The sequence below is a fragment of the Rutilus rutilus genome (genome assembly GCF_951802725.1).
Source record: "Rutilus rutilus genome assembly, chromosome: 8".
NCBI lineage: Eukaryota > Metazoa > Chordata > Actinopteri > Cypriniformes > Leuciscidae > Rutilus > Rutilus rutilus.
This window is the reverse complement of record NC_140222.1, coordinates 26,862,501-26,886,095: the sequence shown is the minus strand read 5'-3', so window position 1 is coordinate 26,886,095 and position 23,595 is coordinate 26,862,501. Positions and strand designations below refer to the sequence as shown.

The following is a 23,595-nucleotide window of genomic DNA, read 5'->3' as shown; positions in this document are numbered from 1 at the left end:
TGTCGTAGTTTTTTATTCCTCAACCCAAATCTAAGCTCAATTTATGGATTTGTCTTGACATATTGGACACAATGCAAATCGTTACATTTAAACTGAGCTTTGTTGTGTTTATTTAAAGGGATATTTCATGCAAAAAAAAAAAAAAAAAAAAAAGAGTGTAAAAAGTACACCATAGATTGATGTTTAATTTATTGGATTTAAATTAAAATACTTAAAAGTAATAAATAAATAAAAAATATTACAATCTTATAATCTACTGTTCAATGGTTCACTAAAAGATTACTTTGAAACAATTTTCACTAAGAAGCTAGTAAATTTCACAAACAATTAAAGAAACATTAGTGCTATCAACTCGATTAATCGCATTTAACAAAAGTTTTTGTCTATATAATATGTGTGTGTGTGTATATATATATTATTTTATTTATAGATATTATATATATGTGTGTGTGTGTGTTTGTATAGTATACACACACACCCATATCAATATATAAATATAATAATATATATACACAGGTTATATAACCAAAAACTTTTATGTTAGATGCGATTAATCGCAATTAATCGTTTTGACAGTACTAATGTTTTCTTGTAAAATGTACTACAATAAACGCTTTATTTACTTTACAGTGTACTGTTACTGTTTTATTTATTTCAATCATTGTCCAATGCCTCATGAAAGCTATAATGGCTTTAGATTTGCATGACTGGCACATTATTACATGTACTTACCTGCTTTCGAGTCTATGTAATTGCTAATTAGGCAGAATGGTAATAAGTTGTATGTCTTTTGACATTATGCCTCTTGACATTGGGAATACTTTCATTTATAATGCTCTGCTTATGTGTCGAGGGAAATTTTTAATATGTTCGCCTGTAGATTTCTTTTAGTGCCGCACAGAGGAGCGCAATTACGAGTGGTCCATATAGGTATGCAATTAAAAATCCAATAGGCACATCTCGCACGCTGAATCATCCAAAATGCAAGCCAAAGGCAAGCTGTAATTTCTCACCGCTGTAGTGTGTTTATCATTTACACTCGACGAGTCTCCGCATTTCACCCTCATCAATTATGGATCAGCTGGGCCCCCCATCCAAGCAGCTTCATTTCATTCTCATTAGGATCTTGTGCTGACACTCTTCTTTTCTCCACGCTCCGTGGCTTCTCCGTGGCTCCCATAAAGGTCTTTAACCAGGCAGGCATCATTACCAAGCTTTGTTCCCCCATCCTCCCCCTTCGAGCCGATGGCAAGTGACCAAGATGAGATGGGCGACCACCGTTAAGTGCTTGTGTCAGTGGTTTCTGGGTCAAAGAGCCGTGCGGTAGGCCTGGCCCCATGCCAGAGTCAAGTCAACCCCCGCCAACCACAATGGTAGTGGCTGTGGAGAAAGGTAAAGCTGTAGAACTGTAGATTTGCGGTTTCCCGACACTGTCGACAGTGGATAAATGGATTAAAGGGAAAATGAATGGATTTACAATCAATCAGAAACGTCCACAGTTCAGACTCTAAACTCTGAAAGAATTCACGCACAAATTTGTAAATAAGGCTTTTTTAAATTCAGGGGCCCTATAGACATAGTATAAAAATGCTTTATTTTTAATTTAATTTAATTTAAATTTTATAACAATATTATTGCCCTGTGGGGAACCCCAAAATATATTTGTACATTGTACATATTTGTCTTGGATTTGTTTAATGCTAGTTTTTATGCCACTAATGTGGTGACCGATGAAACAGGAATATTATGCAAGTTAGTTCTTTTCAAGTAAAAAAAAATCTGTTGACAAAATAACATTTAAAAACAATTTATCAAAGAAATGTCCATATGTTTTATATATGTTCACAGACCCCCTGCAGATTCTTAGACCCGCAGGGGTCCACGGCCCCCGATTATAAACCAGGCTTTAGAGTTTCAGACCCTTGTTTTGATGATATTGTAAGTTCAAAAAGCACGTATTTGAAATAAGAGATCAAATAGTTCAGTGTTGGGGGTAACGCATTACAAGTAACGCGAGTTATGTAATTAGATTATTGTTTCAAGTATCTAGTAAAGTAACGCTTTAATTTATAAATTTACAACAAAATATCTAAGTTACTTTTTCAAATAAGTAACTGAAGTTACTTTGTTTTCCTATTTATTGACTGACAGCTCCTGTCTCCATGTTGAGAGGCGTTGTGTGAACATGATGGTTGTTGTAGTTCTACCTAAAAGACTCGGGAGGATTCTCGTATGAATGGATTTTATTTTGTAAAAGGATTTTACAGACAAAATAAATAAATAAACCCTCAACAAGTTCCGTCTCAAAGTTCTTCGGCGTAGGCCCCGTCCTTCGTCCAGGTCTGGAAGTTAACTGGTAGGTCCTGCCTGATGATAGAGGCAGGGGCGGAGCCTACCCCCGGACGAGTGGACGGGAGCCATCCTGGTGGTGGTGGGAAGGATGGAGGGGAACTCCATGCGCCCTCTATTGTACAGGCGTGAATTTGCACTTCCTATCGTATTTGCACTTTTGGTGTCAAAGCGCCTTTGCATTTGCCACAACTCTTTTTTGTTTTGTTATTAAAAAACAAACAAGCAAACCCAGCCCAGGGGAGAAAAAGAAATGCAAAAGTAATGTAACATTACTTTTCATAAAAAGTAACTTTACGCAATTAGTTACTTTTTTAGGGTGTAATGCAATATTGTAACCCATTTCTTTTAAAAGTAACTTTTCCCAAAGTAACTTTTGGTTATCGCGGGGCCCCACAACATGCGGGCCCATCCATGGATGCCCGTCCGCTACTCCGCTGCCCATATAAGTCACATTGCATTAAAGCAACCGCGAAAATGAATAAATGTAAATATTCAGAGCACATTTTAAACCATTGTGTAAACCATCATATTCTGCTTTGTAGCAGTTATTATATGCATCTAATTCCACAGATAAAGGCAACGCCAAGTGCTTATTTTTGATTGGTTACATCTTGTTCACTACCTAGCAAAGTGCAATTTTCCTCAGAGATGTTCTTGCTACGGCTTGGTGAAATCAGATTTGCGGTAATGATGGAGAGGAAAATGAGGAAATTGTCGGTAAGAAAGAAATAGTGAACCATTGAAAATTGTCCATATTGTGTGTGCTGTTGTTTTTTTGGACGGACACTGCGAGTCCTTTGTTCATTGACCGTCAAGTTGTCAGCTGTTTAAATAATGGATTTGTGTGGCAGTATGTATTACGCTTAAGCCAACGTCCCTTGACAATACCGTTTTGAGGGAGTCTGGAACAATAGGGCTTTTTTTCTTTCTTTTTTTTGAGACTATCTGTTATGTTTATGTCACCTGGGTATCTTCTCCCCATGTAGTTAGTCAGAGAAATCTTATTTCTCCTGTTCATTTTTGGTTTACTATAAAGTCACGGACAGCCATTATGAAGCCAATTAGCCTACTGTTTTAAATCCACACCATTCCCTTCAAAGAGCCCTGCTGCCAAGATTATATTTAGCTTATGATTGGCATTTATTCAACCATTCTGTATAAGAAATAATCTCTTTTCAATGAAGTATAATGGTTATTGTGTCCCTAATGTACGCTAATGATCAGCTCCAACATTTGAGGGCTTTAAAGCAAAAAAGAGTGTTTTTTTTCCACCATAGACTGGGCAGGAAAAGCTGCTATGTTCATTATGGGATGCAGCATCACAACAGGAACACTGAGTGGCTTTGTGGTTGGTTGTGATTTGTTTACACAGTAACATCTGTAATCGAATGACAGTGATAAATGTGAGGAACGACTGAACTGGGGGTAGTGTTAAGTGAGCGGGCTTCTTGTGGGTCGGGTGAAATGTGTGTCAGTGGACCACAGCGTGGCCCCTAGGAACAGATTTGCAGCATCTCGAGGGACATCATTATTCTGTCATAAAGCAGGGGGCAGGTCAGGTTTTTCAGAGCTTTTTCTAAAGGCACCTCGTGACGCTGAAATGATTTATTCATCTGCAAACAGAAGAATTGGTAGATGGGTCGGCATACAAAGAACGGCTATTCGTGTGGACGTTTGTCAAATAAGGGACAATGGAAAGATAATCTGGCTGATGCAATAATTATACACTTAAAAATGTGCAAAGGAACCAAGTTGGCAATAGAAATGATTAAAATTAACTTATAACAACAATACAAATTATATAGGTTTACATAGCCCTATGTATAAAAATAGCCATTTTTAGGTGAATTTGGACATATCTTGGAAATGTATACAGTTTTTAATCTGATTTGATCACATTACGATAAATGTTTAAACATAGAGAAGATGTGCGATAAACGCTAAAGTTTAGAAAAAATAATAATAATTATCGTACAGTATTTTGGCGATGTTGCTATGGTTACATCGAACGCATTTCGGCGTACTATACACTGTAAAAAAGCTCCTGCCTTACTTTTTTTTTTAAGTACAATCAACGTGGATGTTTAAGTCATTTCAACTTAAATTACATTAAACTGAAATAAAAAATGGGTTGAATCTTGTATAACTTATGAAAAAAGGTGAAAATTACTAAACTTATTTTGATGCGTAAAAGCAAAGTAAAAACATATGTTGTCATAACTTATTGCTCATTTAATCTTTTAACAGTAAATAATATATAACGTGTGTGGTAGCCTACTTGGTCATTTGAAAAGACTCTTATTCGCTATATGCATGTACAATACATAAACAATATATACTTTTTGTTGTAACTTCCTTTTTGGGGGATTCAAATAATTTGAGTCAGATCAACCCACCAAATTCTTCATAGTTCGCAGCCTGTAAAACAAATCTGCCCAATCAAATAACCAAACAAAGGACGGAATCGCTGATATATTGTGCAAAATATTATCCATCCCCCACCGAAGTCCACAGAGAATTGTCTATACCATCTAACGCACTCTCTTGCCTCAGCATCTGCTACGTTCTCTTTGGTGAGGTGAGGGGGGAAACGCTCTGAGCCTCCGCACGCGCTTTTGTTCAGTGTCTCCTCGCGACCGGCGAAGTGCGCGCCGTTTCGAGCTCTTCTCTGCGCGAGCGCAGCACGAGACGCAGGCTGAGGAGAAATATCGAAATATTCTGAATGATTTTAACCAAGGAGTCCATTTCAACACATTTGTGAGACTAAACAGATTTATACATTTTTGAATGGTTTACCTCAGCGGCTGTTATCACCTACTCTGCTGTATCTGATGCGACGCGGCATTCCTCTGGACTGTCTGAGGCGACGACGCGCTTTACTTCAGAGAAGGTGAGAACAAGGGATATTATTATGATTGCGTCTTATTATTAATGTATAATGTGGTGTAGGATGTTTTGTGTTCAGGAAAACCCTTGCCTAGCGCAATACCTCAGTGAGGACAGTCAAGAGGACAAAACCAGGAGCACTAAGATATTGAACGGTTGTTCAGTGCAGAAGTCTATTGATGAGCAATGTTTTTATTTACATTATTTGTATTCTGGTCAGATATAAAATATATGAAAAGTTGAGTGCTATGTAATGTTTAAAATCTAATTTTTGTTCTGTTCCCTGACAGTTAATCACTTCTCTTCTCAAATAGCCTATTAAGTGTTTTGGAAAGTACTAGTATGATTAAATGAGACTTTTTATATATCTACATTACTCTATAGTGACATTACAAGTGCCTGAATGTTCATATGTGGATATGGGGAAAACAGGACAAGTGACTCATTTTCCTTGCCTTGATATAACCCCCCACCTGCAAGCTGTCATTTGCTGCAATGCCTTGATGTGAGGTGGTTGAAAGAAATCCCATCATAAAACAACGAGTGCGAACTTTGGGATAGAAAGGGACCCGCATTGTTTTTCTCATTTGCAGAGTGTCAGCTGGGTGCTGTTTAAAGCTGACAAGTGCTGAGCGCTGCCAGTCTTGTGCCCGCCTCGAACGACAGCGTGTAGCTGGTGGGAGAGGAAGACAGACCCGAATTTCCCTTGGCATTCTGTCATGACTGTCTCTGTTCGGTCTGAACCGCTGAGTCTCTACCTGACGGAGCACTCCAGGTGCTTTTGCGCATCAGTCTGCAACAAGTCTTGATGCTGACGAGAGAAAAGTACAGCAGAGTGACTTTTGAATGTGAAGATGTGTGTTATTTGTCAAAGAGCATCAGAAATAGAAAGTGGTGCAAGTCTTGGCTCCAGGTACCCTGGGGAAATTTCAGGCAGCTGTTTTGCAGCAAATTGGTTGCTGTGTGGTAAGGTTCTTAGATAGCGTTACTCTTCTCTTCTCTTCTCTTCTCTTCTCTTCTCTTCTCTTCTCTTCTCTTCTCTTCTCTTCTCTTTTCTTCTCTTCTCTTCTCTTCTCTTCTCTTCTCTTCTCTTCTCTTCTCTTCTCTTCTCTTCTCTTCTTGTACAGTAACTCATATACCACCATACCTACGGGGTGTTCATAATGGCAATGGTTTACATCAACATTTTTGTTGAGAGTTGCCAATTTTAGTATTTGTCTATCCCTATTTTTAATTCACCAAATAAACATATGGGTGTCTCCTTAGTCTATGTCACTAAACACACACCCTGTCACCCTCAAGCAACCCTGTACTGGTTGCATCTATATCAGGGTGAGTGCGCCGATACGGCGCTTTCAGGTTCAAAGACCTTTCTTTCCAAAACGAAGTCCCAGTGGAGCAGCGCAGGCTTGCCAAACCAAGCAGCCTTTCATGTTGGCTTCAGAACCTCAGTATATCTCCTTGGGGCATCCATTCTGCTCTTTATCTGAGCGCCCTCTTCTTCTCCCTGTATATTCCTAAATGCCAGCGGAACACCTCTGAGCATGTTGTCTTTTGAAGAAAAAAGTGGAAATTGCCTTGGAGCGCAACCGTTTTGGCGTCGGGTGACTTTTAGAGGGCACTTGATTGATTCTCACATTTTAATAATTGGCGTTTCCGCTCGACTGCGTAGTTTAGTGCCAACAATCATACGGTATTGGGAGGGAGGGAGGGGGGGGGGGGGGGGGGAGCTGCGATGACAGGTGGAATTGAAATTGTACTTGAATAGCATCCAGACAGCTAAATGCCTTTGAATTTCTGGAGATAATGTCCTTGTCGTAAATTAGCATGCTCCATACTTAATGGACCAAGTCTACTAAAATTACTCAGGAAATTGCAATTTAGGGAAACTTCATGCTAGTTTGTTGTTCCTGCACAAGTCACCTCGAAGAATGCCGACTACAATTATTTTTTGTGACGAAGACGTGACAAAGGCTGTGTTTAATTATGCAAACTTGGTAGTCTGTAAATGTCTTAATTTATGCCCGCACTTATCCAGGTTGGTGTTTCACAGTGTGTGCACACGCTCTCTTGATTGACAGCTGACAAGAAAGAGTAGCTGTGTCTAATCCCATGAGCCAGAGGAACCGGTTGGCAGCTGCTGTCTCTACTACATGTGTCAGCTGCCAATCCGCCTTCACCCAAAGCTTGAATATTTATCGGCGCCCAGACCTGGAATACATTATTCAGAATGGGCATTTGCCTTCTTAAACACCTTAAATGAATCATGACACTTGGTCTGTGTTTTGCTGGATTCTAAATGGGACTGTACGGGTTTAACTTTGCAGCGGGAAAAGAAAAGATTCATTTTAATTTCTTTTCAGCATTAATTATTTTTCTCTCTTGAATAGATTCCATTTGGCCCGCAGGTCCGCTCAGACAAAAACACACTACCTTGCGGTTTAAAGATTCATTTAGAAAATGTTTTATCGCTTACCCTGTGGGAGAGGTCCAGAAGGAAAAGAAGCCTGATAATTATGCCAGCAATTTTCACAGTGCTCTGTCCTCCTTGTTTCTTGTTATTTTTAACCTGTGTTTTCAGCACTGGACAGTTCCCAAGCTTTGGCCATTGTGAACACAGCAGCTGGCTGCTAATAAAATGAACAAGACCAGCAGCATAGCTGGAAATGATATTTGCTCCAAGAAGAAAATGCCCTGCTCCTCTTTGCGTTTGCATTCGGGACGACAGCAAAGCTGAGAAAAGACTGATGAGTGGTGGTTCACAGGACAAATGGCCTTGTGGCTCCAGCTGCATTCATCTTTGCCTCACAAGTGCTTGTTTTTTTGGGGGGATTGTCAACATCCATGAGCTGAAGAGGTATAGGATTTTTTCTTCTTCTGTGGAACACAAAGTAAGATTTGTTTTGAAAACGTAGTGGTTTTTAGTCCGCATAATGGAAGTCAATGGGGTCCAAAACAACATTGAACCCCATGGATTTTTATTGCAACTTCAAGTTAAAGAGGGGTGCATTTCCCATTTAATGAATTATCTCGCTGCTTAACTAGCATAGCATGATGCATCGTTTTAGTAAAGCGATAGTTCACCTAAAGCATGCAAATATTTACTGCAAGACTGTTGCTGCAAATCAAGGCGGTTTGAAACAAGCAAACCCAATCGCTCTGTGTGGCTTGTTTTTATTAATCCTATTCTTATTCTCTTTGTCTATGCATTAGAAGCACTTCAGTAATCGTACAGCTACTGTATTCCTGGTTGCACCCCATCTTTCTGTTTCCATCAGGCTTCATAAATGTAATCTGCGCATGCCATAGCGTTCTGTCAGAGATTAGTTTGCCTTGACAATGAGGTTTTCGCCTTGCCAGATATTTCAATATATCATTCATTAACATGGAAATGACTTTTATAGAGGTTCAGATTGTGTCGTTGGGTTCATACTATTACGTAGTATGAGGAACAGTTCATTTTTTTCCAGTTATTGATTCCTTCTGCTTGACGAGAAACATGTTGACACACGTGAGCACATATTTGTTTCTCCGGCAATGAATTAAATGGGATAGATGTTTGTAGATTTATTCGATTTCAGTGCACGCAGATACAGTGCATTGTTCTGTAGTTTTTCACAGTAACTTGTGCAACCTCTCTTAAAAGGACAGTTCACCCAAAAATGAAAATGCATCATATTGTTCCTTTCTTTTGAGGAACACAAAATATGTTGTTCTCTCTCTTTTCCATGCAATTACAACGTGAAAACACCATAATACTAATTTTACTAGGGATGAAGCGATATGAACATTTTTACTGATACGATAATTCTTTATATTTGAAAACCGATAAATTGGTCGATAAAACGAAAACCAAATTTTTATATAATTTTGAGAGCCTGATTACAAAAACAGTCTCACCATTAAAAGCCATATCCCAAATAATCCATTATTTATAGGCTTTAATATATCGGCCATGTTCTCTTATCAGGCCGATAACGATAACATTATAAATGAACATATATCGTCCGATAGCGATACGGTGGCTGATATATCATGGATCCCTAAATATTGCTATTTTAGTTAACAATAACAGCACTGTTATGAACTACTGAGGAATCTGACTTTTTCCGTGTTTAATGCTGGGTACACACCAAAATATTTTTTACATCTTATAAGATTTTCAAAATGTGATAGACCACAAACATGAGGACAAAAAATCCTAGATTTAACCGTTTTGCTCCTATAGTGTGTGGTGTGCCATGATGTGACAAAGACAGCACGCCACACATGAACAGATTTTCAACCAGAGTCTTGACTGTGAACACAGGAAATCTCGCCAAATCTCGCGAGTCTTCAGAATAAGCATGCCGGACGATATGCAGGAAGAAATTGCGATGATACAACAATACTTGTTGGAATGATCAACAAGCTGATCCTCCATTTCTGCCGTCCACATCAATTTCACTTTGTGCTTGCGCCATGACTGCGTTTGTTATGCTTCCGTCTTCCATCATCGGATATTGTTTCGTTTCACGTGATAATCTCCAGAGCGTGTGTGCGTTTGTCCTCGGGGTTCCCCCCACACATCAGGATTTCTGATCGTGAATATTTACGATTCGCGATCGGGGCGGCTCCGACGTTCTTCCGAGCAGGTTCGGACACTCTTAACACACCTCGCACTAAGGGAAAATCTGATAAGATAATCTGTAGAACCATCAAGATAATCGGGACATAGCTAGGATTGTCGGAAGGGGGGAAATCGGCCCAAAACCAGCCCGATTATCTTTTGGTGTGTACCCAGCATTAGTGCTACAATCGGGTCCCCAGTGCATCTACCAACCCAGAAAACGTGAAAAGTGTCAACCCAGTAACTTTATTTTGGTAAGCCTTTCTTACTTTCTTAAAAATAAGCCGATCAGATTTCGCTCCCCTTCTGACGTAGGAAGGGGATCTTATTATAATATTACTGCCCCTTAATCTGACAACAGTGTAACCAGTTCTAATGCAATGGCAAAAGTTCAAGCAAAGCATGCCATCTGTCGCTTAGGCTTCATCCTTGTGGTATTTTGACCAAAAAATGTCACAGCTGTCTTATAAAGACCTCAGGGAACTGTGTCAACTTGTGACGTTAAACAGTTAAACATGACGTTGCATGCAAGTCGATAAGATGAATCAGTAACTCCACAAGAACTACATAAATGTATCCACTAACCATTCACCATCCACAACCTCTTCCTGAGTCTCTCCATAAGGCTTCACTCCGCCACTGGTGGTTATTTCTGAGATTTTGGATGAGTGAAATTCGCGTTTGTTATTGCTGGAGTATCCGAAGCTCGTGTAAAGGATCGGGGAGCAGCAGCTCATTTGCATTTAAAGGAACACACAAAAACGGGCAAATTTGACAAGCTATGATAAATGATCTGGGGGGTATTTTGAGCTGAAATTTCACAGATACATTCTGGGGACATCATAGATTTATACATCTTGTGATAATATGTCACCTTTAAGTGAACTATCCCTAAAGCAATGCTTAAGGGCTTGCTGAGCTGTACTAGATGATTGAGACGTGACAGTTGAGGAGTTTATGTCAAAACCTCTCTTGTCCTCCCTATATCAGTTCACAGCTGGGATCAGCTGTTTTAGAAACAGTCTGTCCACCTTGACAACCTCGCCAGACTGAAACATACACCACTGAGTGAACCTGCAAGTCTCAATTTGCTCAGTGCATCTCGGGTCAAAAGTTCCCACAGAGGTTTTTCTTCGCTTTTAGTGGGACTTAATGCGATTTTCCAGTGCCACACTTGAGCGGTTTAGCACAAAGGCACAAATTACGGCTTTTATAAGATTTGTGTGTTGCCTTACGTCAGAGTCAGAAACTATGACACCAGTCGTGCATGTAGAGTCATTTAGAAGCTTATGTTCATGCTTTCTCTACAGATGCCATGTTATTGAAGATGAAGTGAAAGATGGTGCTTTGGAATTGCAATTTCCTTCTAAAATATTACACTGTTATTATTAGTGATGTCATCGAAATCAACAGGCCTATAGTCTTACTCTAAAACAAAATTGTTCATATGCTACTCTTAAATATACAGGATGAAGGGGATTTGGCAGATTGGTCATTGACATATTGATACCAGAGAGCCTTTTTGCACACTTTGAAGTGCACTTCACATGCACTTCTATTTCCAAACTTCAAAGAACCCACTTTAATGTCCTCACACGTATAATAATAATCCAAATAGCATTTAAGATGCAGTGTGGAGAAAAAATCTCTGGTAGCCGAGGCACTCCTTAGTTAAAATGTCTTTATTAAAGAAATGACATGTCCTAAACGGACAACTTTAAAATGCCCACGCGTAGCGGCATGGGGCCTTCTTCAGGGCATGAAGTTGCATTTCAACCCACTTTTTTCATTTTCTGCTCCTTAAAATGTGTTACCATTATCTACAACCATTTATTCTCATTAGTTAATTCAGAGTGGCTTTCTTCAGTGCCCTTCTGAGTGTCTTTTACGTGTGCTCTACAAATGTAAAATATTAGAAAGAATCGGTCTCGGTCTCCACCGCTGGTGGGCTCTCTGCCATTTCTGGCCACCTCTGTGTAATTAACAGGCCCTGAAATTTATCTCTGTCTAAGTTTTAATTATCTAGAGCCGATACTTTGAACTCTTTGACTTTTCTTATGGCGCCTATGCCAAGTGTGCTTGACTATAGGGCAAGTGGGAATACTTTGTTTGCTCTTTTTTTTTTGCATCGATCAGGGATGTTTATAACAGTAACTTCTTTAAATGTCAACCCTGTTACCATGATTTTGTATGGTAATCAGTTAAAAAAATTATATTCTTCCAAATAAGAACCTTGTAGTTTAACTATAACACAATATTATTATTGTTATTGTTGCTAAAATATAAGTTACTAGGTTAGATATGAAGTTTAGAAGAACTTAAAATGTTTAAGTACTGCCTTTGCAAGTACTAAAATGACTAAAAATAAAATAAAATAAAAATGTTTAGCTAAATAGAAATATTTAAAATATAACAAAGCAGTAGCACATACAAATGTAATCAACTAAAAATATTAAAATAAAAGTTAATTCAAAATATTAATTAATACTATAATAGGATGTGAGTAATACTAAAATAACACTGGCTTGAGAGGGTACAAAACAATTTATAAACCCCAAATATAGTTTATTTGTCTGATAGAATGTTTGTTTATAAATCTATGACTATACAATGACTCTTGGATCACAGAAATGGAATGGAATTACCTTACATTTTACAAAGGAGCCTTTTTTTATTTTCTAACATTTGTCAAAAACTCGACCAACCCTCCTGCAGTGCTAGATATTAATTCCACCTCATTTTCAGTGACCTTCATTGTTCTGACAGGAAGAGATGGGTCAGATCGTTCTTTTGTTTCTCCTTATACTGTGAAGCAATAGAAAGAACACTGATGAATGTAATTAGTGCTTCTAGTTTGCTTGTCAGTCAGTTTCATACTGCATTAATGGCGGACTGATGAAGAAAATCCACTGCCCACACCTTCCTGTCAATCAATATGGAGGAATAATATCAGAGCCAATTCCAATGCAGAACCACACATGGTGCTAAGCTGATGTACAATATGAACTGAACATTTAAATGCCTTTTTCTCATTACTCAATCAGTGTTTAACATCAAGAACTCGGAGCCCCTTTGGGCTGTTTAGAGGAATATTCTGGGTTCAAAACAAATGAAGCTCAATCGAAAGTAAAAATCTTGTTACATTGAGGCACTTACAATAGAAGTGAATGGGGACAATGTTTTGAGAATTTGAAGCTTATAATTTTATAAATGTGCTTACATTTATTCTTCTGTTAAAATCTGTGTATTATTTGAGCTATCAAGCTGTCGAAATATGGCTTAACGGCATTGCCAATGGCAACAAAGTGTAAAATTGGATATAATTTTACATAGAAAAGATTAGTAAGGGATTTAACACTCATTCTTTGTGTGCTGTGGCTGTACTATTGAAACAGTGATTATTTTAGTGTGTATTGATTGGCCCCATTCTCTTCCATTGTAACTGCCTCGTTGTGAAGGTACAGTTACATTATCGAAATTTCAGCGAATTTACGCAGACAAAAAAGTCTATTGTCTATTGTCAGCAGTGTAGCGACGTATGTCACTTTCAAACCAAGCAGCTTTCTGTTGGTCAGTGTTGCATTTGCATGATCAACTTGCAAAATCTATGTGGGGAAATCTTTTGCCCTCGCGAGAAATTCCAGATTGTGTGGATTGCTACTGAAATAATTAGATTTCGCACATGAAAATTCATAGAAATGTGACCAAACCCGGATATGTACGAAAAGGGATGGAATACATTTTTGTGGTAATCAACATACACTCACCTAAAGGATTATTAGGAACACCATACTAATAAAGTGTTTGACCCCCTTTCGCCTTCAGAACTGCCTTAATTCTACGTGGCATTGATTCAACAAGGTGCTGAAAGCATTCTTTAGAAATGTTGGCCCATATTGATAGGATAGCATCTTGCAGTTGATGGAGATTTGTGGGATGCACATCCAGGGCACGAAGCTCCCGTTCCACCACATCCCAAAGATGCTCTATTGGGTTGAGATCTGGTGACTGTGGGGGCCATTTTAGTACAGTGAACTCATTGTCATCTTCAAGAAACCAATTTGAAATGATTCGAGCTTTGTGACATGGTGCATTATCCTGCTGGAAGTAGCCATCAGAGGATGGGTACATGGTGGTCATAAAGGGATGGACATGGTCAGAAACAATGCTCAGGTAGGCCGTGGCATTTAAACGATGCCCAATTGGCACTAAGGGGCCTAAAGTGTGCCACCACCAGCCTGCACAGTGGTAACAAGGCATGATGGATCCATGTTCTCATTCTGTTTACGCCAAATTCTGACTCTACCATCTGAATGTCTCAACAGAAATCGAGACTCATCAGACCAGGCAACATTTTTCCAGTCTTCAACTGTCCAATTTTGGTGAGCTCGTGCAAATTGTAGCCTCTTTTTCCTATTTGTAGTGGAGATGAGTGGTACCCGGTGGGGTCTTCTGCTGTTGTAGCCCATCCGCCTCAAGGTTGTGCGTATTGTGGCTTCACAAATGCTTTGCTGCATACCTCAGTTGTAACGAGTGGTTATTTCAGTCAAAGTTGCTCTTCTATCAGCTTGAATCAGTCGGCCCATTCTCCTCTGACCTCTAGCATCAACAAGGCATTTTCGCCCCACAGGACTGCCGCATACTGGATGTTTTTCTCTTTTCACACCATTCTTTGTAAACCCTAGAAATGGTTGTGCGTGAAAATCCCAGTAACTGAGCAGATTGTGAAATACTCAGACCGGCCCGTCTGGCACCAACAACAATGCCACGCTCAAAATTGCTTAAATCACCTTTCTTTCCCATTCTGACATTCAGTTTGGAGTTCAGGAGATTGTCTTGACCAGGACCACACCCCTAAATGCATTGAAGCAACTGCCATGTGATTGGTTGATTAGATAATTGCATTAATGAGAAACTGAACAGGTGTTCCTAATAATCCTTTAGGTGAGTGTATATGCTGCACCACTGCAGGATGCTTCTATTATGATGTGCTCTCTTTTGTTGTTTGTTGATGAGTGATAATTTATTATAGCATCTTCAGTGCAGCAAAGAAAAAGATTCATCTCCTTCTGGCCGTGATGAGAAGGTCAGAATGTTGCTTTGGGGAGTTTAGCGTCTGAAATGCAATCACGCCGCTTGATTACACTGGCATTCATCATCACCACACAAAACTACTGTCCCTGTTCTCGTCTTGCAATCAAAGACGTTTCTTCATACAGTAGGTGCTACATTCATAAATGCCTGGTCTTGTAGATGGACCACTGGAATGACTTCTGTGAAGTAATTAACCATACTTATGACAATCAGCACGAATGGGGATTTTAACGAAAAGTATGTTTGCTTTCCTTTAGTAGTGCTGCGATAGTAAAAGTCAAAGCTGAATGAATGATTCTTTTGAGCCAGTTCTTTTTAGTGAATCAAAAGCATATAGGCTGTGTCTGAAATCGCCTCCTATTCCCTCATTCACTATTCCCTACATTACTCCACTAATATAGTTCACTTGAAAAAGCGTGAGTGATTTCGGACACTGAGTGCGCCTCTTTTGCATCGTTTGTGCTTGCTGTTTAATAATTATTTGAAACTTGGTAAACTGGCAGCTCCAGTAGTAAGATAAAATGTCATGGAAACTATGTATAAACCTTAATTAAACAATTTAATAATGAATTAAAAAGGAATTTATGCCTGTATGATATTACGCTGTAGCCACATTGGACCAGCGGTTTGGAAAACGGATGGATGGATGATTGTGAGCGCCATCTATTGGTCAGACAAGGGGATTAATTCGGCACACGACTCTCACAATGCATTATGGGTATTATCTAGCCGTTGAGCGTCCATTGGTTGTATACTCGTTATTGCGGTGCATTGTGGGATTGAATGAGTGCACTCGATAAAGTTCACTATGGTTTCAGACACCACTACAAATGGCTGTCCCCTCAAATAGTGCCCTATTTAACGGTAGAGGGGGGATTTCGGACACAGCCACAGTTTAACCAGTGTAGTCTGATTCACAAACAAATGACTCTTTTGAGCTCTTCCTTTTTTGTGAATCAAAACCATACAGTGCCACCACTGTAGTCTTGTTCATGAATGAATGACTGTTATGAGCTGCTTATTTTTTATAAATTAAGGACTTACAACTCAACCAGTGTAGTTTGATGCACAATCGAATTAATCTTATGCAAACAGTGCATTTTTATTCACAAACAACTGACTTATGAGCAGGTTCTTTTCAATGAGTCAAAAACACAGTGTAGCCCGATTCACGAAACAAATCATGAGCCGATGACAAAACAAATGACTCTTTTGAGCCACTTATTTTTAGTGAATCAGAAACATACAATGCATAATCTGATTCACAAAAGAATGACTCTTATGAGCTGCTTATTTTTAGTGAATTTTGCTTCAACCAGTGTAGTTTGATACACAAACAAATGTCTCTTATGCAATCAGTGTATTCCAATTAACAAACAAATGCTCACTTGAGGCGGCTCTTTTTAGTGAGTCAAAAACAGTGTAATCTGATTCATGAACAAATGACTCATATGAGCTGGTTATTTTTAGTGAATTAAAGACATTTTGCTCAACCAGTGTAGTTTGACACACAAACAAATGTCTCTTATGCAATCAGTGTATTCCAATTAACAAACAAATGCTCACTTGAGGCAGCTCTTTTTAGTGAGTCAAAAACAGTGTAATCAGATTCATGAACAAATGACTCATATGAGCTGGTTATTTTTAGTAAATTGAAGACATACAGCTCAACAAGTGTAGTCCGATGCACAAACAAATCAATTTTATGCAGTTTGGTTCACAAACAAATGACTTTTATGAGCCAGTTCTTTTTAGCGAGTTAAAAATATGGGGTCAGCCCTATGTTCCCACATTTCTACGAATTTTTTTTTTTACGATTTGTCTAAACCCCAGTTACGGGTAGGTTTAGGGGTGGGGTCAGGGATAGGCCATTTGTGGGATCTTAGGGCTGTGGGAACATAGACATGATCCCAAAAATATACAGCGTGAAGCATGTAGTCTGATTCATGAGACATATTCTGTGTATTTAAAAGCTAATTAAACATTAAATGTTTGGTGATGTTGTACTCATCCTTGCTTTGATACACAAATACCACAGTGTTGTTCGTCTCACAGTCTCTATTGCAGTGAATTGCATGGCTGCTTCAAAGGAAGTCTCAGTGCTAAGTTATAGGCCGTTTTATGAGGCTTTTGTCAAACTTGTATTTGCAAAATAGTTTGACTGGACTCCCTTCGTGTTCCTCCCTCACTTTTTCGTAGCCAGCAACACTGTTCGCTTTTAATTAGCCTGCGGGGAGTAGCCCTGTCTTCCCTCCTTTGAGCGGGATTATGTATCACTGTGTTGGGAGTAGAGCTGTTCTCCCTTCATTAATTATAAACAGCATATGCAGCAAACCGTCCAGTTGCCAGGCCAATAAATAAATAAAAAACCCCGTTATGAGATAATAAAGTCGACATGAAACCCAACCGCTCGCAGCAGTCCGATTCAGCTTTTTAAAGTTTAGACCGCCAAGCTGCCCGAATCAACTACAAAATAGCACTTTCTGAAAATGCATTCTCATTCGCTGCGGCGTATGGTATACTGAACAGTAGTGTATTATAACACCTGTTGTTGATGAAAATGTGCGTTTCCCATTTGTAATTCAAGTATAGTTTCCGTCATACGCTTTCTGACTGTTGGTAGCATGAGGAAACAAACTCTTTCCGAACGTTTGAAGCATCAATAAAGACTGAGACGCGTTCCCATAAGGGGCTGAAACAGTTGGCGTCTCTGACAGGATGACATTCATCAGACCTGTTAGAGCTGGATTGTTTCAGGCTGCGCGGATAGAGAGAGGAATCGCACGATGTCTCCCCGGGCGAGCTGCGTGAAGGGTTTGGCGTGGAAGTGGGACTTCAACAGCGTGAGATGATTAACACGGATCTCGGCTGGAATAGTTCTAGCACAAAGTTGGCAAGGGGAAGGTGAGGGACCATGTGACATGGTGGATTAAGGTTAGTGACTGGTGAAGGGCATTGAAATATATTCCTTTGTTCGATTCGCTTTTTTAAAGTTTAATAAGTGCAACCGAATGTGATGGGATATTGATTTGTGTAATACACTGGGGTGTCACACTGTTGCGGTTTATCCTGAGTCAGTCTTTGCAACATCTTTGTTGTGTGCTAAAGAAAGCTTTAAAATGTCCACCTCTTAAATAAAATATAGAGCTGGGTACAGATATAGATTTTCTTTTGAACAATCCTGAATGATATTTATTCTTACAATCCCGTGCTTGATCATTTACTTTATGCCGATCATTTATGAGCCGTGTAGGCTGATTTACAAGCAAATGACTGTTATGATCCGGTTCTTTTTAATGAATCAAAAACATAGGCCTACAGCTCGGAAACTGTAATCTGATTCACGATCGAATGATTTTTATGTGCTGCTTCTTTTTAGTGAATCAAAAACATACAGCTTGACCAGTCTAGTCCGATTCATGAACAAATGACTCTTATGAACCAGTTCTTTTTAGTGAGTCACAAACATACAGCATGATCAGTGTAGTTTGATTCACAAACAAATGACTCCAAGCACTTCTTGTTAGCGAAACATATACAGAATGACCGGTGTAGTCTGATTATTGAACAAATGACTCGTATGAGCCATTTCTTGTTAACGAATCAAGAGCATATACAGTGCAACCACTGTAGTCCGATTCACAAACAAATGACTCTTTTGAGCTGATTCTTTTAAGTGAATCATAAATAAACAACATGACCAGGGCCGGGTTTCCCGATAACGATGTATCTTAGCTCTTAAGAGCGCTCTCTACGTGCAAGGTTACGAACGCTCGCAGCAATTCCACGAGCGTTTCAAGTCCACAGTAGTCGATTGTCGAGTTCACGCGCGTGATCATAGGTACTAAACCTATGCGCGTGAACTCGACAATCGACTACTGTGGACTTCGACCGAAAACAGGATGTAAATACAGGTATGTGCGCTGGCTGAATAAACATCATTTTTATTAATATCTTTCACATCTACTGCAGTCAGATTCACTCACGTTCACTCCGAAGGAATCACTCACATGACCTGTGCACTTGTAATGACACATCAAGGATGTTAAGAGGCTAAAAGCAGGTTTAAAACTTGCCCCATTGAAGTCAACAGGGTGCAAATTTTAAAAAGAGGATAACTCGGTGTAGGCAACACCGATATTTGTCGTTGTTCTCTGTACTGACAGCACTCCAAATGTACAAAAAAATGAGCTCAATGTTAAAATTGACCGGAGTTCTCCTTTAAGTGATGTACATTTTAAACAGTATTGTCAGTATTGTTTGCTCTTGGAATGCTAGTTCCAACGAAAGCCACAGTAGAACTGTTGTGCGTCTCCAACAAACAGCGATGTTTCGTGAACACACCTGCAGCTTTGAACGAATAGGGAGAGTCAATGATTCAATAACCCATTGATAAATACAGCCTTGCTTCGTTACTGAATGAATGAACGAATCAGTGACCCATTAAGACAGTGATTTACTGCCACCTAACTGTTACTGGTTTTAGCCAGTAACTTTGTTTTTACCATCATTGCCTATTTCTCTATTAAAGCAGAACTATGCAGCTTTGCCGATTTCTTCGCTGTTTTCACGCTTTTTGCTCGCGGGTTTCTCTATAGAGCTCCCCCTACAGCTTCGGAATAGATATTTGACAACACTGTCGTCAAAACTCGTTGGCGACTTTCCCCCCTCCCATCTTCTCCCGCTCGTCATGCGCATTTGTTTTTAAAGATCCCGGCGAACGCACGGCGCCATGTCCACTGAGGTATGTATGATACACAGAAGGCTAGCATATAAATGTTTAGATAGTGTATGTGTGCAGTGCCGTAAAGCAATTCGTTACATCGCGAGACCTGATATCACGCGATACTTCCTGACGCTGAGGCCGGCGGCCCGCCAGCCCAAAGTTGCAAGTATGGTTTTTCGGCTCACAGGCACTTTAGGCACGCGAGACGACCACCATTCAACCCGAAAAAAGTCATATAACTATTCCAATGACTCCGAAGCTGTTCGGTTAAGGTAAAAAAGTTTCTTAGTTCACCTTTAAGCATTTTTTATTTAAAACATGATTTATTTATATATAATATAAATCTGAATCTAATCAAGAATCTAATCAAGAAATCTGTACCGATACCCAGCCTTAACAAGTACACTGTATTATTCCAGTTTGAACCGAGGTATCGAAATATGTGACCTCCACTGGAAAGTAAAATCCTTTGAGGGATTTCAAGGCTTTTTGAGGGCTACTGCACTCACCGGTTATTCACATATCAAGGTTAACACATTGCTTGCACAAGTTTGAATACATTGTGGGGATAACTACATTTGACCTGCAAGACGAGGACTCTATAATAATATGAGTCTCCTCTGCTCATGGATACCTTATCAACTGACTTTCTGTCTCAGTCTGTGTCATGATGGAAATAATCGAGTGGGTGGGGAGTATGCTGGTTGGTATAGCTGGTGGAAATCTGAGCGAATCCCTCACGGTGTTACCATTTATCAGACTTCTGCACTACCATCTGACACACTCATATGGTTCTCAGCTGGACGGGAAGAGACAATCCAGGCAGATAGGTGAAGTGGGAGAGACTATGTATCATGTTGTAGACAGTACCTGTCACAATCTGTGGTACCGAGCACAAGGTTTCCAGATTGAATTCCCTTCTCGCTGCAGTCCTTAAAAAAAAAAAATGCAGTTGATGAAGATGAGGAAGACTGGTGGGATGACGTCTGGTCTCATTGCAGCATTTTTCAGGCCAAGAATTGCCCTCTTAGAAAGGAAGGGCAATATGATGATCATGTAAAAGGACTGCTTTTTTTAAATGATGTTTAGGGGGTGGCCTAGCAACACCCTAGCAACCACCTAAAACACCCTAAAAACGCCTAGCAATGCCCCAGCATCACTGCACTGAATATGCAGCTTCTTATAAACCAGTGTTTTTAGATGACGAAGGGAGTGAAAATGTCAGATCGACAGCTTATTAAAGACACACGCGGGGTCACGTTCTTACTGTGGATATGTAGATGTCCGATAACAAATCATCGCGTCAGATTTCCTAATCCGAGAAATACTTGTGTAATCCTCCATTGCATTTGCTAAAGGAGATTAATTAAACACACAGTAGGATTAAATGCTATTACCTTCAGTCCCACATGCTTTGGGATCAGGCGGCAGCATTATGAATGAGAACATCTGCCCTACCCTTCCAGTCTCATCAATAACACTGTCTCTTTGATCAATGCAGCGCATGTGCCATGTGGGCCGCGCCGCTCGCTTTATATCGCGTTAATTAGGCCAGAGCCCGAAACCTGTTGCGTGATATTTGGGTAAAAGACCATTAAATGACTAAAATGATGGCAGTGCATTTCTGAGGCTGGTTTTTAAGTTCAAAATGAGAATTCAGATGGGAGCATAAGATATTAATTTGGCTTATATTGAAGTTACACTCATATGTAAATTTATCCAACTGAATTGCCTCCTTTGTTGTTTAAAATATGCTTGCATTAAATATGAGGGGTTTTTATTTTATTTTATTTTTCTAAAACTTCTCGAAACCTGTTTCACTTGCACCTAAGGAATCAAACTAAAATCTTTATTGCTGGTCCTTAGATTTTTATGGTCATCTGTGCGATATCCGTCCTGTGTTGTAAAGTAAAGAGACACTTTAAAATGATTGAGAGACATCTTTTTAATATTCATTCGCTTGAAAAATAACAGCCAGACTTCTGTAAAGAAAGACTTTAAATGGGGACACGGTGTATTAAATTATTCCCTGCTCAAATAAAACAGGCTTTGCACATTGTTATAAAGATTTAGAGCTCTGAATAAGGTGATATCACGTCATTTAGATTCGTGGAGAAACCGCACTTTGTCACATTTAATGTGGAGCAGCTGTTTTCATGTTTGCAAATTTGTTCATTACCATTTTTGTCGCGAGCAACCAAGACAAAGCCCTTGAGATGCACTTGCAAAGAAACTGTTACCACTTTCTTGCTCTCTTGATGTTTCTCGAACACTCTGTCTCTATTTCTCACTAACAATACTGTTTCAGCGGTCTGAGTTATTGGAAGAATATATTAAAACTGTTGACAGATGGCTTGACACTGTCAGACAGACCAACATGTTGCTTTATGCTTTTAAAAATGTGTTAGAAAGACTATAAACTTATGTTCCTTGACACAAACCATGTCAAAACTGAGTCCTACAGATGTCAAAGAAAAGTCAATACAATATTGCACTAATGAAACTGGTACTCTACTACAAACATCTTTGAACATCTTTATTTATATCTTGAGTGCCAGCAAATAAACTCTCTTACTTTCTTTCTTTCTTTGATTTTTTTTGCTTTTTCATTGATTTATTTTTTATATATTTATTTATTTGCTATTTTTATTTATTTATTTTAATATTTTTTACTTACTTTTTCCAATTATTTTTAATATTTGTTTTTTTTTATTTTCTTATTTGCTTTTTTATTATACCTTTTTGTATTTGTTTAATTTCTATATTATTTATTTATGATTTATTTATTTTACTGACCATGAAACCTTGCCCCCCCACCATAAGTACAAAAAATGATAAGAAATATTTATTTGAATTATTTCATGTCCTAATGATAATTAGATTATTTTTCAGTTTTTTTTTCTGTCAAACAGCGCAGATCTGTCACTTGAGATGAGCCAAACTCCTCCTCTCAATGAAACCGCACAAAAACCGTGAAGACATATTGAGATTTTGTTCACTCACGGAGTTTCAGAGAACATTAGCTATGCCTTAATCATAAATGGAAATATATATCATAATAAGTTTATCTACTATTCTGTTTAGCCGATGTTTCGGAAGTAGGACTTTTATTTTGGCGGCGCTGAGAATGCCAGCGACTGAGCACACAGCGCTTCCCATTTATTAATTTATGGTTTCTGTTAGTTAACAGTTCTGTGTAATACATTATAAGATAGAACTGTTAAACAAAAGTAAACTGTATACAAAGAAGTAGTAGCGTTTGCTTTTATATTATTAGTAATCCAAAGGCGATCGCTATAATACTTTCTCATTTATATCATTTAAACGATTTTGAATATCTAATGAACATTTAATTTCACAAACTTTTCAGACTTTGTCGAATGCAGCTGTGAGATCTTCTGAAGTGTGTATTTGGAGCCTGGATAACGGTTCAAGACAGTCCGTCCGTGCGAATTGAACGCGGACAGGACAGTTTAGCTGTTGCTGGAGACGTACGATTGACAAACTTTTTTAACTGTTTTTAACAATTTCTTTATTTGTGAAAAATACTGTAATAGGATTACAGAATCAAGATGTTGCCATCTAAAGTACAAGTCTGTTTATTTTATTTTATTTTATTTTTCCATATACTGTATATCTGCTTTATATCAGCTGTATTGGCATCGGCCATCAAAAAATCTATATTGGTCGGTTGGATAGATAGGATAAGAAGATGCACAGGTCACGACAAGTATAAAGTTTGTATTATAATGTAAGTTGTTGGACTCATGGACTTTTTACACCTCCTTCTCTCTTCCTTTCCCATCACCCCATCTTATCATTGAAAGCAGGCAGAGCTTGATAAATACATTGGAAACTTTGATTCTTGTCACTAATTATTTTGAGACTCCTTTGCACTGTTTAAACCCAGTTACTTGGCTTTCTTTGC

General features: G+C 38.9%; 1 protein-coding gene across 1 annotated transcript in view; it reads left to right on the top strand.

Annotated features, from left to right (window-relative positions):
- The first annotated feature begins 4,970 nt into the window (after positions 1-4,970).
- Positions 4,971-23,595, top strand: part of ncanb (neurocan b) — a 128,442-nt gene continuing 109,817 nt past the window's right edge. The window contains exon 1 of the mRNA XM_084416784.1: positions 4,971-5,242. Coding sequence (XP_084272910.1) covers positions 5,184-5,242 — 59 coding nt within the window. The 5' untranslated portion in view covers positions 4,971-5,183. The remainder of the gene's footprint in view (positions 5,243-23,595) is intronic.